The sequence below is a fragment of the Aquarana catesbeiana genome, linkage group LG06 (assembly GCF_042186555.1).
Source record: "Aquarana catesbeiana isolate 2022-GZ linkage group LG06, ASM4218655v1, whole genome shotgun sequence".
NCBI classification, from domain to species: domain Eukaryota; kingdom Metazoa; phylum Chordata; class Amphibia; order Anura; family Ranidae; genus Aquarana; species Aquarana catesbeiana.
The window spans coordinates 338,901,136-338,919,120 of record NC_133329.1 but is presented as its reverse complement, the minus strand read 5'-3'; the positions used below and the strand labels follow the sequence as shown (position 1 = coordinate 338,919,120).

The 17,985-nt window shown below is 41.1% G+C and overlaps 1 protein-coding gene across 2 annotated transcripts in view; it reads left to right on the top strand.

Moving 5' to 3' along the window:
- The window catches only part of METAP1D (methionyl aminopeptidase type 1D, mitochondrial), a 406,438-nt gene that overhangs the window by 169,566 nt on the left and 218,887 nt on the right, over positions 1–17,985 (top strand). For both annotated transcript variants that reach the window (XM_073633893.1, XM_073633892.1), the window contains exon 2: positions 17,779–17,948. In XM_073633893.1, coding sequence (XP_073489994.1) covers positions 17,779–17,948 — 170 coding nt within the window. The remainder of the gene's footprint in view (positions 1–17,778; positions 17,949–17,985) is intronic.

Here is a 17,985-nt window from a genome sequence, read left to right as displayed (position 1 = left end):
GACAAAATGGCTTGCATTTTAGATCACTTTCACTTGCTTTGGCTTGCTTAGTTAATTTTGTTTGCAATGCATTTACATGGTATAGTGGAAAAAAGAAGCTAAGAAGTGCCCGATAGGATCTGCTGCATTTATACAGATGCCAATACAAGTGGAAAAAATATGCTCTGTAAGAAAGAAGTCCAAATTGCTTTACAAACAAACGCATATCAGAAGCGAAAAGACACTCTAGTTAAAATCCCCAAAAGTTTTTATTGAGAAGAGTTTACAAACAGCAAGTCTAGAATATCCTTCCAATCCTAACAGTTACCATCTGTGTCGTGTATGATGCTAGATTCAGTCAGTAATACAAACTGGGCACAACCAAACCGAGCATAGATTTTGCAAACCACACAATTGATATGTAACATTTTGCAGCTATTGCATCAGTCCTAGTGATCCAAGTACTTCTAAGACCAGCAACCAAAGGGATACACATTACCCTACTAGGAGCCTGTCTATGACAAGGTCAAGTGGGCTCAGGTCTGGGGTAGCTAATCTTGGGCCCCAAAGATTATCATATTTACAGGGGCATCCCCTATGCTGGTAGATGTACTACTCCAATCTGAGAGTTTTTACCCATACATTGTACCCATTCCTTATGGGAAGGGGGATCATAGGATTTCCAGTGCCGCAATATAATATAACTCTCCTGGCTTGAAAAAGTTTTCTAGCTACTGCTTCTCTAGTAAGAGCCTGCAATTGGAAATCATCTAAGATGCCCAAAAGGCATGGTTTAGGGTCAAGCGGAAAAGAAATCTGAAAAACGGCATTTAGCATGTTAACTACCCCTGCCCAGTATATATGTAAAGTCTCAAAAAGTTTAGCTTGATGTAGTAATCAGCCAATCGATGATCTGTTGCAGAGGTACATATTAATAGATTAGGGGACCATAAACAAAAACTATAGAGGTAATACTGTAAACATTGAAGAAGGTATGGTAACGGCACCAAAGCATCTTGTATTTAAAGGGATAATTTTATTTCTCCAACAAGACATAAAAAGGAATAAATTCCTTGTAAAAGATGAATTATTGTAAACATTGAAGTTCTTCATTCAATTTGTAATTTAATTCATGATTACACAAAATAGAGTTGGCCACGAAAATCCAAAGTGAATAATGTTACAATTGTAACACTAAACATAATCCTTATTTTAGAAAAATGATCCATACATATCCACTACTATAGAGGAAGTAATCCCCGATGGGTTTTACCCCCCCCTGCAAAGTAAAAGCATAATGGGCTAGTATACATTGCATACTAGCCCATTATGTGACACTTACCTGCAAACGAAGCCCATGCTGTCCCCGCTGCAGGCCGTGTTCACCCCTCCATGTTCGCAGCTCTTCCTTCTGGGGCCATGGACTTCGGCTCTGACTGACTTAAGTCTCGTGACGTCACTCCCACGCATGCGCGTGTGAGCCTCTGGTCACGGCACTCGCTATTGAAAAAAACGTCACGGGCGACCGCTTCTTCACAGTGCATGTGCCGATGACATTTTCGGCGCAGTTATAGGCTTACCTATAGGTACAACTTACCAATGGAGGTTTACAACCTCTTTAATGGCCCCTTTAATCTGTTTTTCAATAAATGACTTCTGAGTGTGTTTTTCTGCTTCCTTGTAATGTCTTCTCTGAGCTCCTGAATCTCTCCTTTGCATGTTATTTGCAGTCGTGTGCACTGCTCTATGTAAACTACATAACCCATAGTTCCTAGTCATCTTAGGAATGAACAAAGGAGGATGGCTAGGTTCTTACATACAGTTGGACCATAGAGAACACATGTAGTCACCCTCTAAGGAAGTCAGATCACAGCAGCAAAAGAGAATTTGGAGATTTGGAGTAGGCAGAGAGCAATAGAAGGGACTTTTTGGAGTTAAAGTGATTGTAAGGGTTCATTTTTAAATGTTTAAAAATAACAAACATATCATACTTGCCTCCACTGTGCAGCTCATTTTGCACAGTGGCCCAGAACATCCTCTTCCGGGTTCCCCCGGCAGCTCTCGAGGCTCCTTTCCACATCAGATGACCCCCTAGGAGAAGCGCTCTCCCGAGGGGGTTACCTTGTGGGCGTGCTCCCGAGTCCAGCATTCGGCGTCCATAGCCACCGAATGTATGACTTGGCCCCGCCCCCCAGCGCCCGCATCATTGGATTTGATTCACAGCAGCGGGAGCCAATGGCTGCGCTGCTATCAATCTATCCAGTCAAGAGCCGAAAACCCCGGGCAGAGAGACAGCGCGTCCATGTTGAGTCAAGTTCAAGGGTTCAGGTAAGTAAAATGGGGGGCTGGGGGTCCGGGCGCTGCCAGGTGTTTTTTTCGCCTTAATGCATAGGATGCATTAAGGTGAAAAAGCACGAAGGTTTACAACCCCTTTAAGAATGTATACAATTTATTAATAGAATTTTCCTTGTTTTAAACCAGAGTTTAATGTCACTTAAAGAGGAAGTAAACCCTGATGGCTTTTACTTCCTCTTTTGTTTCCAGCAAACCCTGCAAAGTAACAGCATAATGGGCTAGTGTGCACAGCATACTAGCCCATTTTGTGGCGCTTACCTGTAATCAAAGCCTGTGTTGTTCCCACTGCAGGAAGCATCCATCTTCGCCCCTCTTCCTTCTGGGGCCGCAGACTCTGGCTGCGTGACTGGCCGGAGCGGCGTCACATCACTCCCGCACATTTGCGGCGGAGCCGCCAGTCATGGCACACGCTCGGGAAAAAATGGCATGGAGGTCCGTTTTTCACAGAGCATGCGCCAATGACATCATCGGCGCACCGCAAAGGAAATATCTCCTAAACGGCGCACATTTAGGAGATATTTCCACTACCTATAGGTAAGCCTTATAGTAGCCTTACTTATAGGTAAAACTCATAGTCGGGGGTATACAACCACTTTAAACATATAGGTTGGAGTATATACATGCAGAGTAGTGCTTGTAAAATATGGGTCTCAATTGAGACTCCAGAATCCTCACTCCCAGTAGCATGATGATGTGCAGTTTACCACATGTTAGAACATAGGACAACTCATCATTTTCTTTATTTGTACTTGGCTTGGAGAGGTCACGTAGCTTGATCAGAATATAGGAAGTGTAAATGAGATCAGTGGGTCTTATTATATCAATACACATGTTGGTGTGTTTTTTGTTTTGGCTTTAGTAAATAGGAAAACTAATTATCCATTCTAAGATGATCTTATCTAGAAAGAGAAGTCTGAGAAGAGCTGGCCTAGAAGGGACCTTCAAAGAGCCTAAAGAAGATGAAGGGATGTCTGAGAGCGTATGAAACTGACAGTCATGTACATAAAATACATTATATGGACAGTGCAAATGCTTGGCATAAAAACCTTCTTGTGTGTGATGTCACGGAAATGTGTCCCTGGAAGAAAAGACTTATTCATGGGACTTCCTATTCAACATATTCATGTCTGCCATATACACAACATTAAGGGATTGTGTAATAGCATGACTCTACTTCCATTGCTGGACAAATTATTTCTATTCTATAAACATTTAGTCCTTGGCTAGAATAAAGATGCTGTAATATTAAGGCCAGAGTTATCATGAAAAATTACAGACCCACCTTGCCGTGTGACGCTACAGCCCCCCTCCATCCTTAATCAATTAAAGAGGTCCTGGAATCAACTTTACCATGTTTACTCCAAAGATTATCTCTGATTTTACAAATATAAAAAAGATATCCGATATGTAAGTCAAAATTGATTATTAAAGTGTTATTAAACCCTTGTTTTTTTTACATTAAAAAAAAAGATGTCATACCTACCTGTCCTGTGTAATGTTTTTGCACAGAGCAGCCCCGCTTCCACTGCTGCCAAAAGCCAATCAGGAATGCGAGTGCCTGGAGAGCCAGGGCTTTCCTGGACATCGCTGGATCGAGAGGGGGCTCAGGTAAGTATTGGAGAGGGCACACAGAAGGTTTTTGACCTTCAGAATACATGAAGGTAAAAATCCTGGTGCCTTTAGAACCACTTTAAACCTTGAGATGCCTAATGGGAGCCTACCTGCACCATACTTTAGTTGTTTAAGCCAGCCATATGTGCATACATTTCTTTCATACAGCTTGTAGGCTGAATAAATTAAGTTTTTTTTTTTTTGTGTATTCATACTTACCTAGGTGGGTGCAGCATCAGACTGATGCTGCATCTGTCCCCTTCCGCCTATTCACTGAGAACCGAGCCACCGAACACCGCCGATGGTTGGGTTCTCTCCCCTTCCCGAGGGGAGAGCTGCTACCTGTCAATCAGTAGCTCTTCTGCTCTGCTCCTCCACGCTCATTAGAGCTCTGAGCTGTGGAGGGGCAGGGAGCGGCCATCTCATCCTCTCAGCAGCTCGCTGAGAGGCTGAGACTGCCATCAGTCTAGGCAGCTGGCGGATCCAGACTTCCTAATTTGGGATGACGCGGTGCCTGGACTGATTCCAGTGATGTCAGCGGAGAGCGAACTTCAGACCGCTCTCTGCTGAAAATGGGTCACAGGAGTGAAAAACGAATTGCACTCCTGTGACCCATAGGAGAAGCCCAGCTAAACAAGCTCAGGCTGGACTTCTCCTTTTAACAGATTTTTTTATCCACGCTAAACAGTGCACATCAGCAAATCTTTCCTGCGGGTTATTGTATTTAAACAGCCGGTACCTGCAGCCTTCAGAATACCAGAACATTGACTGCAGGTTGTTGGCTTCCGTCACTGTTCCACCGACATTTTCAGCCCGTTTCTTTCAATTTTCTGATCAAAGTCAAGCCAGATGGTGCCAGCAGGGCCACCCATGTAACAAATTTTGGGCGATTTAGCAAGAAACGGGCAAAATTCAATATATATATGACCTGATTTATACAGGTAGCCATGGGGTCATTTGTTCATCCCATTGCCTTTTTGTCAGTGAGACCATCTGTTAACATGAAAACGTCTGATTGTGATGCAATCGTAAGCAGACCTGCCTTGGATATTTGAATTTGATTGGTGATAGAGGAAGCAGTAAGGGCCCACACAGACATAAGACCTTTACTTGCTCCAGATGACAATGACTGTCACCACATGCACGCCGATAGCTTTAGTCGGTAAAAAGACACCAGTGTGTAAAGATATTTTCATTAGTTATCAGAAAAAATCCATTGGTGTATACATAACCACAGAGAGTGTAAAAAGAGACAAAAAATAAAGGATTGCTTGTGAACGTGCACAGAGAGACTACAAGCGTGTAGATTTATAATTCAGTGAGCCTAAATTACAGGCAGTCTAATGCTATTCAGCACAACCATTAGAGACCATCTCCCCCCGCCCCATCTTAAATAATTACCTGGTGGTACTTTCTCTCCAGCACTGTGCTCATCTGCAGTAGCGTTTGTCTTCTCTTCCTCTATCACAGGCATCAAAACAGTAGCAGCAGCCATTGGCTCTGGCTGCTGTCAGTCACATCCTGTGAGGAGGGGGTCGGGCTGGGCCATGCTGTGTGTGTCTAGAGATGCACACAGCCCGGCTTGGGAGCGAGCCCACCATAAGTGCCCCCATAGCAAGCGGCTTGCTTTGGAGCTGCTCTGTGCAATACCAAGGAATAGAGCAGGTTAATATAACATGTTTATAATTTTGACCAAAAAAAACCTTTTACAACTACTTTAAATTGACAACATCACCTGTGTCCCTCATTTTTTTCTTGGAAGTAATTTTTTTTTTTTTTTTTTTTTACATTCCCTCACCTACCACCTCTCCATCCGATTGTACTTAAGCACCAAGCAATGCATGGCTCAGGTTTTCACTGGGGTTCCAGTAGCTGATCTTGTTTTCACTGGGGTTCCAGTAGCTGATCAGGTTTTCACTAGAGTTTCAGTAGCTGATAAGGTTTTCACTGGGGTTCCAGTTGGCGATCAGGTTTTCACTGGGGTTCCAGTTGGCGATCAGGTTTTCACTGGGGTTCTAGTAGCTTATCTGATTTCCACTGGAATTCCAGCAGCTAATTGGGTTTTCACTGGGGCTCCAGTAGCTGATCAGGTTTTCGCTGGAGTTCCAGTAGCTGATCGGATTTTCACTGGAGATCCAGTAGCTGATCGGATTTTCACTGGAGATCCAGTAGCTGATCGGGTTTTTACTGGAGATCCAGTAGCTGATCGGGTTTTCACTGGAGTTCCAATAGCTGATCGGGTTTTCACTGGAGTTCTAGTAGCTGATCAGGTTTTCACTGGAGTTCCCGTGGCTGATCAGGGTTTCACTGGAGTTCCCGTGGCTGATCAGGGTTTCACTGGAGTTCCCGTGGCTTATCAGGTTTTCACTGGGGGTTCAATTAGCTGATCTTGTTTTCACTGGGGTTCCAGTAGATGATTTTATTTTCACTGGGGTTCCAGTAGCTGATCAGGTTTTCACTGGGGTTTCTTTGTGATGGGAGAGGGTAGCTAACATGAATTCCAATACCTGACCCTAGAAATTTTTGAGTCTGTCCCCACCACCTTCATTACATCATCCTGACTGACAATACATCTTGTATAGAGTACTACAAACATTGCATTATGGAAGCTTGCTTTTTTTTCTGGTTCAGACATACTCAATCCACATAAAGAAACTAAAAATTTTGCAAACTGCAAATAGAATTCAGTCAGGCTCGGTTCACACTAGCCCGGTTCCAAAGTCGTGCGACCTTCAGTGCAACTTTGGAATACGACTTTGTGACTCTTTACACTCTGTGGCATTGAAGTCATATCAAAGTCATATCAAAGTTGGACCAAAGTAGTGCAGGAACCTTTTCTAAAGTCAGACAGACTTGTGTAGTATCAATTAAGATGGCTCTCATAGGGAAACATTGAATTTCACATGTCATCCGACTTAGGATCCAACTTGTGAGACCCCATGTCGCCTCATGGAGATGCCATAGAATGTAAATTTGTTTTCTGTAGATTTTATGAAATTAGGGGGTTACTTTGTGCCCCTCCACAATGGCAGATCATCTTTATTTATGATAACTCTTTGAATTAAACTGTGTACGAAAGTCCTATCAATGGGAAATGTTATACCAACTTTGTTTTAATGTGCAGGATTGACACTGCCAGAACTTATATATATAGAAAACATATACTGTATTTTGACCCCTGAGAAACACATTTGTGCAGATAAAAAATAAATACATTCTAGACTTTCTTTGCTTCATGAGTGAACTGTGTGTGTGCCTGCATAATACACTGCAAGATTTTTTCAAGAACACTTCAGTCTTATGAAAAGATTACCATAATGCTACCTGCTATAACGTTTATCTGCATGACTTTTTTATGTTAAGTACTGCAAGCTTAGATTGAAATTGCCAAGGGACAAATTTAATGGTTTCACCTCAGCACAATTGAAGCCCTTTTTTTTTTTTTTTTTTTAAAGGTTTACATGTAAATATATATTTCATATAGCTCGCTGTTTCTGATATGTTAAAAGTATGTTTTTTTACACAGGCAATTTTTTGTAATGTGGAAAGTCCTATATAATGGAGAAGCAGGTTCATGCTGCCTGACTGGCAATTAGGAGGTACTATACATGTAAACGAACATTGCATGGCTGGAATCCTGATTTTGGTGCTTCTGTTCTTTGAGTCACTGACCCAGAAAAAGTATGCAGATAAAGAGTGTGACTTAACTTGCTGCATACTTGTTGTGAGTCAGTTACTCACAGGCTGGAAGGTAAAGTGTGCACTACTGTGCAAACCTGAGACCTTTTGGATCCACAAATTAGATACTTTGACTTCCAATGGTCTCAATGAGGATAAAGTATAAATTAGTGGCTAACTATGTTGATCTTGTTATAGAACATACTGGTCTGCGATACAGTATATTTAAATAGTCTGCCTGTTGTCACCCCTCTATTTCTTCAGTTTTTTTATTTATTTCCCCTCTTTTTCTATCATGTTTTTATATTCATACAATATTAGTGTGTTATGCGGTATATAAATTATTTACATGTACGTTAGAGTGCAGCCACGAGGCAGTGTGCGTTTTTCATTTTTTAATGGCAATTTTAATCTATATATTTTATAAAGGTCTATTAAATGTTAATGTTGCATTCCCCATCAGTAGTTGACCAGACATCTTTGGGCTGAGGGATATGCTGGGTTAACCGTTAATTGATGGGTGTCGGTACACAGATATAAACATTGGTTTGCTGGTTGCCTGTCAGGATTTGACAAAGGGGCATACCCCGAAACATGCTATCCTGGCAACCGGCTTGATTCTCTGGTGTGACCCAGTCTGAGTGTCCTCCACCACAGACTTCCTGGTTCTAGCTACTTTCAGTGACGTGGATCCACCTGCCTTTTTGCTGCAGCCAGCGAGAATGTTCCAGCATAGATCCCTTCTCATCGGTAACCTGGCTCCCCAGCAAATCCTGCATGCCTGCGGTATGGTGTTGGTCATCAACTGGTAACCACCATTCATCTCATTTGTTTTTACCTGTGTGTGGAATAAACCCAGGCTGTTTCAATGGATACACTGTTCTCTGTGTTTCTGGGCTTTTGATATTACTGCTAGTCAGCCCTTTGAGGTCTTATCATATTGTGCATATATAACACACTCATGTAATTTCAGGAGTGCCTTGTCAGTGTTATGTTCTCATGTGTTTCTCGCCACTATCCCAGTGGTCAATCTGAGGCAGCCCTTCTATATGACTGTTGATATCTGGATCATTCATGGCTGTGGACTTCATCAAGGTGGAGTCAGTCTAGCACCTTACAACACTGTTGTTTGGTTTGTTTGGAAGGCAAGCATGACTGTCAGGCAGCTATCTTTTCCAGATATATGTCAAGCTCTGTATTTTTATCATTGGTTTCATTAATAGATGTTCATTCGGGAAACCTGTTGGCTACCTCTTATGGACTATGAAACACCCACTGGTAAGATTACAATTTTTACTAGGAAACATTATTGGCCTTTAAAGGATAAGTTCACCTTTGGAACATACAGTTAGGTCTGGAGTTGATCCTAAAAGCCCGTACACACGATACGAAAATCAGATGGGAAAATTCGTAAGACGAGCTGTCTGCGGATTTTCGGATCATTAGTACGGTGCTTTCGACAGCCGATTTCACTTTTTCGTCAGACAAAAGCTGGATGTGCAGGCTATACAATTGTTTTTGGGATGGTCAGTACAGAAATTGTCACACAAAAATCAAATGTACAAACACGCATGATCGGAATCAAGGAACGACCGGGAACAGTTCGGTCTTGTAAACCACTGTTCGTAATCTAGAATTAACATTCGCAATTGTTGAAATGTCGAAATGCAGAGCACAGAGCTGCTTTGCTGGTGATACTGATGTTTATGCCAAACGTATTTTAAAAGGCATTTGTTTTGTAGTGATATAAATAATATTAATATTATGGTTGCTGTTTGATTTTTTTTGGGGAAGTTACCACAACACCATTATCTCTGAGTTTTTAAGATCAAAGATACAACTATGTTGGTGTCCCTTGTTAATTTTCCATTGTGTTGTTTTTAATGTAACTGCCTACTCCCAAACTGTCATTTTAAGAAAAACACATAGCCAAGTATTATTCTAAGCAATTTTTTTTTATTGTTCAGAAAAAAACCAACAGAAATTAAATTAGAGATGCTATCTGCCATCCAAATAAAAATAACTTAACAAAAAAGTGTGAATCAACGCTCACCAAACTCCTACTAACATGAAATTAGCAGAAGGGGCCCAAAGGGTGGCGCTTGAGAAATTAACTTTCTCTTTATACTCTCATAGTACGTCACTACATTCGTGTTTGTCGAACAACAATTTGCAGATAGTTGGTATACTAGACAAAATCCTGCACACATGCTTTTGACAAAGGTCAGACGCTCGGTCGTACAACAATCGAACCGTGTGTATGAGGCTTAAGTGTGATATTTGCATTTGGAATTTATTGCTGTGAACCTACAGCTTGCATTCAAAGGAGATGCCCATGCAAGTGAAACAAGCCATTGTAAGGCTTCAAAAATGAAACCAATCCATCGGAGAGATAGCAGCAACATTAGGAGTGGCCAAGTCAACAGTTTGGTACATTCTGAGGAAAGAAGAACGCACAAATGAGCTCAGCAACATAAAAAGGCCTGGACATCCATGGAAGACAACAGTGGTGGATGATCGCAGAATTCTCTCTATGGTAAAGAAAAACCCATTCACAACAATGACAAGTGAGGGACACTCTCTATGAGGTGGTATCAAATACAGAGGGTTCACCACAAGGTGCAAACCATTCATAAGCCTGAAGAATAAAAAAGCCAGATTAGACTTTGCCAAAAAACATCTAAATAAGCCAGACCAGCTTTGGAAAAGTATTCTTTGTACAGATGAAACTAAGATTAATCTGTACCAAAATGACAGGAAGAAAAATGTGTGGAGAAGGCTTTCAACAGCTCATGATCCAAAGCACACAATGTCATCTGTAAAACATGGTGGAGGCAGTGTGATGGCATGGGCATGAATGGCTTCCAGTGGCACTGGGTCATTGGTGTTTATTGATGATGAGATGGAAGCAGCCAGATGAATTCTGCAGTGTTTAGAGATATACTGTCAGTCCAGATTCAACCAAATGCACCAAAGTTGATTGGATGGCGCTTCACAGTACAGATGGACAATGATCCAAAAATCACTGCAAAAGCAACCCAGGAGCTTTTGAAGGAAAAGAAGTGGAATATTCTGCAATGGCCGAGTCAATCACCTGATCTCAACCCAATTGAGCATGCATTTCACTTGCTGAAGGCAAAACTAAAGGCAGAAAGACCCACAAACAAAGAACAACTGAAGACAGCTGCAGTTAGAGCATGGCAAAGCATCAGAAAGGAGGAAACCCAGTCTTTGGTAATGTCCATGGGTGCCAGACTTCAGGCAGTCATTGCCAGTAAAGGATTCTCAACAAATTATTAAAAACGTACATGTTATATATGATTATAGTCATTTGTCCAATTACATTTGCGCCACTGAAAATGGGGGGACTGTGTATAAAAATGGTTGCAGTTCCTAAAATTTGTACTTGATATATATGTTCAACCCCTTGAATTAAAGCTGAAAGTCTGCACTTCAACTTCATTTGGATTGTTTCGTTTATTTATTCTGGTGGCAAACAGGGCCAAAAGTATGAAAACTGTGCCTGTGTCCAAATGTACAGTATATGGACCTAACTGTATTACAAGTTCCATTCATTTTTAGGGTGGAACATGTAACACCTCCCAGCATCTGCATCTCCCCCCCCCCCCTGTGACAGCGGGCAGGAAATCTTCTCCCCGCACCTGTCACAATTTAAAAACAGTGTGGCCGTGCGGGACTCTGCTCACGCGGCCATGTCCTTCATTTACAGTTTCTTGTGAATGACTAGACTACATGTACTATCAGCCATTGCTCTCAATAAACTGAGAGGGCACTGGTGAGTCTCTTCTTAGTTCATTGATCTTCCTGCTGTCAGCTAACTGCCTGCCTGTGTTGGGGGTACGGGCAGACAGCTGTCCTGAGAGTCTGCAGGAGCCAGACATTTCATCTGATTATCATGGGTGCAATGCTCTGCAGGCTCCGTAGAAAAAAAAATGCACACTTGTTTACCTGCAAAATGTGCACTCTTTTTTTTTTCTTCAAAAAGTGAACTTAACCTTTAAAGTGGTTGTTTAGCCACTTCTATAAAAAGCTCCCATACCTCCTCTCCTCTCTCCTCTGCCCGGCTGACAGTTCCAGTGGGCAGGACCGAGCACTGCCGCTGAAGTCACAAGATCGCGGGGAACCGCTGTGTTATCGGTACAGATAAGCATATTTATTATATAACACAGACACAGGGGATCCTATTGTTAAAATATAGTGGGGATAGGAGCTTTTAATATTAAATATGAAAGCCAAAGGAGCGGTTTTGCTCTTTTGTTTTGTGGGCCATACATGTATTAATATTCATAAAACAATTGTTCAAATGTTTTGATGAAGGAATCGTAGCTCTCAAACACAAAATGGCCAATTCAATCAATTAACAACTGTTTCTATCAGAAAAAGAAAATAAGTCCTGTCTGTAACCCATTAGATTGCATCCAATCCAATCTCTTCTTTTGCTTATTTTTATTATTGTTCTTTAATGAAATATTTGCAATTTTCAAATTACTAATTGATCATAGATTACAGAATTGGACATTATCTGTTATGCAGTATAAAGAATTGTGATGATATGCGAAGTGCAGTAGCCCATTACAACTAATCAGTTTACTAATATCTGTCAAAAATAAATTGTATTTGATTGTCCTGGATACATACATCATAAATTGTGGCAATCATATATAGCATTGCTATGGTCCTCCTCATCAAAGTGATTGTTGTATGATTATAATATCTAAAGGTTAAAACAAAAAAGTAAACTGATTATAAAACTAGTGATATAATGTAATCAGCTTGTGAGGTATAGTGGCCAGGGGCCTGATTTCATGCCAGAGACGATAATCACAGAAAATCAGGTGCTTTAAACACCACCCATACATAGACCATGCCCAAACCACTCCTCTGTTATGCTGCATGAAACAATTTTTGTTCCTAAACCACCAGGAAAAAACAACTGTGAATGTAACTATGATCCGGAGGTACTGGGGGCTGGAGCAGTGGGTGGATTGGATCACATCAGCTGCCATAACTGAACATTTAGCTGTAAACCTATTGATTCAACAATAACTTTTTCATTACTTAAAGTGGAAGTAAAGGCAAAACCTATCTATCTAACCTATCTAACGCTAAACCTACTTCCATCCACATTCTAAGCCTAATCTAGCTAACCCTGTGAAAAAAAGATCGCTATACTTACCTATTCTGCAGCCACTCCTGTCCGGTCCCAGGCTGAGCTGTCAACGGCGGCTTCAGTGTGTAGGAGAGACATCCGACAACGGAAGCCCCGTAGTAAATAACCCCATAGGGGTGACGTCACTTCCCAGGCATTTTCCATCCATTGTTGGCTTTCTGCTGCACAGACTATGCCGCTGTAGACCAGACCGGAGTGGCTTCAGAATAGGTAAGTATAGCAATCTTTTCTTTACAGTGTTAGATAGATTAGGCTTAGAATGGAGGTGGGAGTAGGTTTAGAATTGGTTAGGTTTTGCCTTTACTTCCACTTTAAGGGAAATACTCTTTCATTTTATAACATCAGTATTGTAATAACAATACAACCTATAGTTATATTTGACAATCCAATATAAGCTTACTCTGCCTGTCTGCTGCCATCTCCTTCCACAACTTCCCGGATTCCATGCATGCTTTGCAACTTCTCCTCTGTTGTTTGCTTTCAATTCCTAAGGACTTCATCCCCTGAAACTCCTCCTCTCAGCACCTGTGTAGTTCAGAAGGCAGGTTCTATGAAATGTGTGACACAGCAGTGCCTACCCACAGGACATAATAAATACCTATCACAAAATTCCAGGAAGTAAGTTTGTGGGGATCTTCACAATGTCAGATTACAAGCATCCGTATCATTTAGAGTAATAAGACTAAGCTACAAATGATTGACATACAATGTGTAAATAATAATGATAACAAAATAATACATACAGCGGTGATGTGCAGTGCCATTTGACCTCCAAACATGGTGTGTAGACATGTGCAATACATTTCGTAACGAATCGAAATTCGGCCGACTTTTGCATCTTTCGGACATTCAGATGCGTCTGAAAAAAAAAAAAAAAACGAATTTCAACTAATACAAAAGAAATTATAGTGAAAATAACAAATTAATTTGACATAATTCTTTAATTTTGTTAAAGGTCTAATGAAACAAAAGGTCAACTCAAAGTAAATCTTACAGTCCAATCAGCTGATTCATTTTGTGCCGGAGGTTGATTACTGGCAAAGTACATTCCTGAGAAATGAGTGAAAAGGGTGTTGTATTGTATTTAAGCATAGGAGAAGAGATATTATCATTGTGTGTGTTAATGGATTCAATAAACAAACGACTTTCCAATATCAATACTCTACAGAAATAACGAATTATCCGAAAACAAATTAACATATCATAATGAACATAACAGAACGAAATGTATTTTACGAATGAAAACAAAACTAAATTTTCCGTTGTGCACAAGTCTAATGGTGTGTATTATGACATCCAAAGAGTTCAATTTTGGTCTCATCTGACCAGGCTATATTCTCCCAGTATTTCACAGACTTGTCTAAATGTTGTGCAGCAAACTTTAAACGAGCTTCAACATGTGAATTGCTTATTATTTTCTTTGAAACAATTGTACCTGCTAATTCGAGGTCTTTCTTAAGCTCTCCACAAGTGGCCCTTGGCTCTTTAGCAACTCTGATAATTCTTTTCACTTCTCTGTCTTCCAAGGAGCACCTGGTCATGGCCGATTTATGATGAAATGATGTTCTTTCTGCTTCCAGATTATGGCCCCAACAGTGCTCACTGGAACATTCAGAAGTTTGGAAAACCACCTGTAACCAATGCCATCAGTATGTTTTGCCATCAGTTGAGACTGAACCAGCTGATATTTATTTGCGCTGACAAGGGGCAGGAACGCTTTCTAATTACTAATAGATTTCAGCTGGTGTCTTAGCTTTCCATGCCTTTTTGCACCGCCCTTTTGCCTAGGTTCACATTGCTGCGGATTAGAAATCGTGCGAGTTCAGCTGAACTCGCACAATTTCAACCCAGCAATGCAGTCCGTCTACAGGGGCGATTTGACAGACATCTGTGTGGGTTTCTGTACAGATGTCTATATAAATCGCCCCCCCCCGAAGTCGCCAAAAGTGGTACATGAACTACTTTTGGAAGTTGGTGCAGCACCATAAAGTCGGCTCCACACCGATTCGGACGGTGCCATTGCCGGCAATAGCCGCCAATTTGGCATGCGATTTGACATGTCAAATCGCATGCCAAATCCTACCAATGTAAACCTAGGCTAATTCATGTGTTCAATACTTTTTCCCTGTGTCATTCCATTTTATTACACATAACTTCATTTCTGAGCTTGTTTGTTTTGATTTCTTTGTATGGATTGCATGTGTTGTTACTGACATGTGGTGAACATTTCATGTAAATAGCACCTTTATAAATATATCTAACTAGAAAAATGGTGGCGTGTTCACTACTTTATTTTACCTGCTGTACATAGTTTTTCATTCTCTTTTGGCAATATTGTCTTGCAAAAATATTTTTTTGACAAATACAATGGAACATATTGGAAAACATTTTTAATTTTGCATGTGCTTAGTTAATTCAGGCTAGTTTGATTGGTAATCTTTTATTAAAAGATTAGACCTTTTTTCACTTGCCAGGTTGTTTTAACTGAGATTATGTGAGATCAAGGGAAACTCCTTTGATCTAAATGTAAAAATGTAAAAACAATAATATTGATATTATATTTATAAAGAGAGCCTGCAAACAGTGTTGCTTTTAAGCTTCCTTTGTATTTGGGGCAGCTTCCATCTCTCCTGCAACAGAGACTGGGACCCAGCTAATAGAATGACAGACAAGTCCAGGTCTGTGTTGCAGGAGCCGCTGTAATACTGGGATCTGTCCGTCACAGTCATACTAGCATTTGTAGGCATGAGCCCATTGTGCCTAATTAAAATTCTGGCTACCTCCCTGTGTTGAGATGTCACATGGAATCCAGGATCAGTAGCAATGGCGGCCGCTCACACAGGACGCAGGGGCGCCGCCCCCCAATCCATGCGCACGGCATATAGTCTACATGCATGGCGCCGGACTCATTGATTGCAATTTTTTTTTTTCGAAACACATGATTAGAGCCTGAGGCTCTAATTGGCTTCAAAAAGGATGGGCTCAGGACGCAAAGCACTGTACCCGGAGCCCACCCAGTTGTGTGACATTAGCTAATTAATATTTGCCAATGTCTTCCTGTTTCTCCTCCTGGCCAATTGAGTCTAAGGACTAAGACCCAATCGGCCATAAGTCCCAAGTCCTGAATGGCCGGGAGGAGAAGCGACCGCTGGGACTTGGGAGGAGATGCAGAGGCAGAAGCCACTGAAGCCGTGACCTAGGTGGGGTAAGTGTGAGGCTGGCGGATGAGCGTTGCAGGGAGTGGTGAGCGCTGGGGGGGCAGTGGTTGGCTGGTTGGGGGGGTTGCTGGCTGGCTGGGGGGGGCCGCGGGCTGCCCTCAAGAAAATTGAGCACAAGCCTCCACTGATTACAAGCATGAAGTTTGTATGCTGTCCCTGTTTGCTTGGGTGTCCTATGGTTACACAATTTACTGTAGATACTCATTTTCCTCCAAAAATAAAAAAAACATGATAGGCTAATTTACACTGGGATGTCAGTGTATTGGGTGCTGACCAATCTAGCGTCCTAAATTAAAGCAAGTAATGCTGTTTGTGCATAAACACGGGTGGAAACAATTGTGCCTGTGTTCACCCTGACAACAAATACAATTCTTGCTATATATTATTTTTAAGGCGAACTCCAGGAATTTTATTGAAAAGTAGTAGTACAAAATTAGGTTAGTGTACAGTGTTAATTATACATCTGGGCTGTCGTTTCCAAGATACAGTTCATGTAAAACCTGGGACCAGAGTGGAGTGGTACATTTAGCTCCGTGCTTTCTTCTCGTCCTTGTTATTGTCTTATTAGAATTGGTCCCTACAATGGTGGCCCTATAGACTTCTACTGCAGCAACTGATTCCATTTCAAAAATAGTGCACAGACCAGAAGCTCTGAGATAAAGATACTGCAGTTAGTCCAAATTTTAGGAGCATTGTATTTGGGAAAATACAGCAAGGAGGAAGTATAATTTCTTAAGTTATCCATTAATTGTACGTAAAAGGTACACATTCCTTTAGGATAGTAGCAAATTTTTACTTCTCCATGGTGGCAACTTAAAGAAGCAAAACTAGTACTGATACATGAGATCTTGTGAAGTGTAACAATTCATAGGACATTATTCATTATACCTGGACAAAGAAAAAAAGGGGGACAAAGATGGAATTGATGCCCTTAGATCTCATTTGAATTTTTCTTTTAAATTTCTAATAAAAGGTGTGAAACTGACTGTAAAAACTCCACTTTCTGCTCATTTTCCTGTCTCTAGTTTGGTGCATCAGTACTATTTTGTTTACTGAGAAATTGCTGAAATGCTGGAAGAAGTCTTCCAAAAGTTAACACTTTGTCCTGTGTAAATGGGCTACCTATATGTGTGTGTAATATGAAACGGTGGCGCCCTTGCTTCGCCAGAACATATACTAAAATTAGAATGATACAGAGAAGATGAAAAGGTGGCACTCCAAGGGCACTAGTTCTAAGGTAAAGCAAACCTGTACTGAAGATGCATGGAGGCTGCCATTGCTGGAAGAATTTCCCTATGAAAATGTTGCTTTAATGATCCAGAGGCTTTAGTACCATTAAGAATTAGTCACTGACCCAGACCAAGTCTGTGGATCAGGAGTTCTGACTTTACTCTGAGTTTCCTGATCTCCATTCTGCATGCTTGTTGCATGTTGGTGATTCTGAAAGTTCTGAAGCCAGAGACAGCCAAGCAACTCGCATTTTCCAGTGGAGCCCCACAGTGGCAGCCTTCATAATGCTCTCAGTCATGTTTCACTTTATGGATATTTACTGTGCCTTTTTTCTTCCTATATTTCTAATGTATGTATAGCAAATGTAGTTTCAAAAGAACTAAAAAGTTCACATTTTTACTTTTCTTCATAAAATCCGGCTAAAGACAAACACCGATTCAACAGTTAATCTGACAATGTCTGAGAAATGAAAGGATATATTAACTGATATTTTTCTTTTCACGTCTCTCTTTGCAGGTTATGTGACTGGCTGTCAAAGAGTTTTCTCTGCACCAATCAATCATATCTTCTTACACAGGCAGTTGAGCATTCAACAAAGGAGATGTTTCTTTTTGCGGAGACAAAGAAGCACTGCTTATAGTATAGTTTGGCCAGGTACAGTTTCCCCAGCTCATCCAGTTCCCGAGGTAACTGTAATTTCTATTATCTCATTCTTTTCCCCGT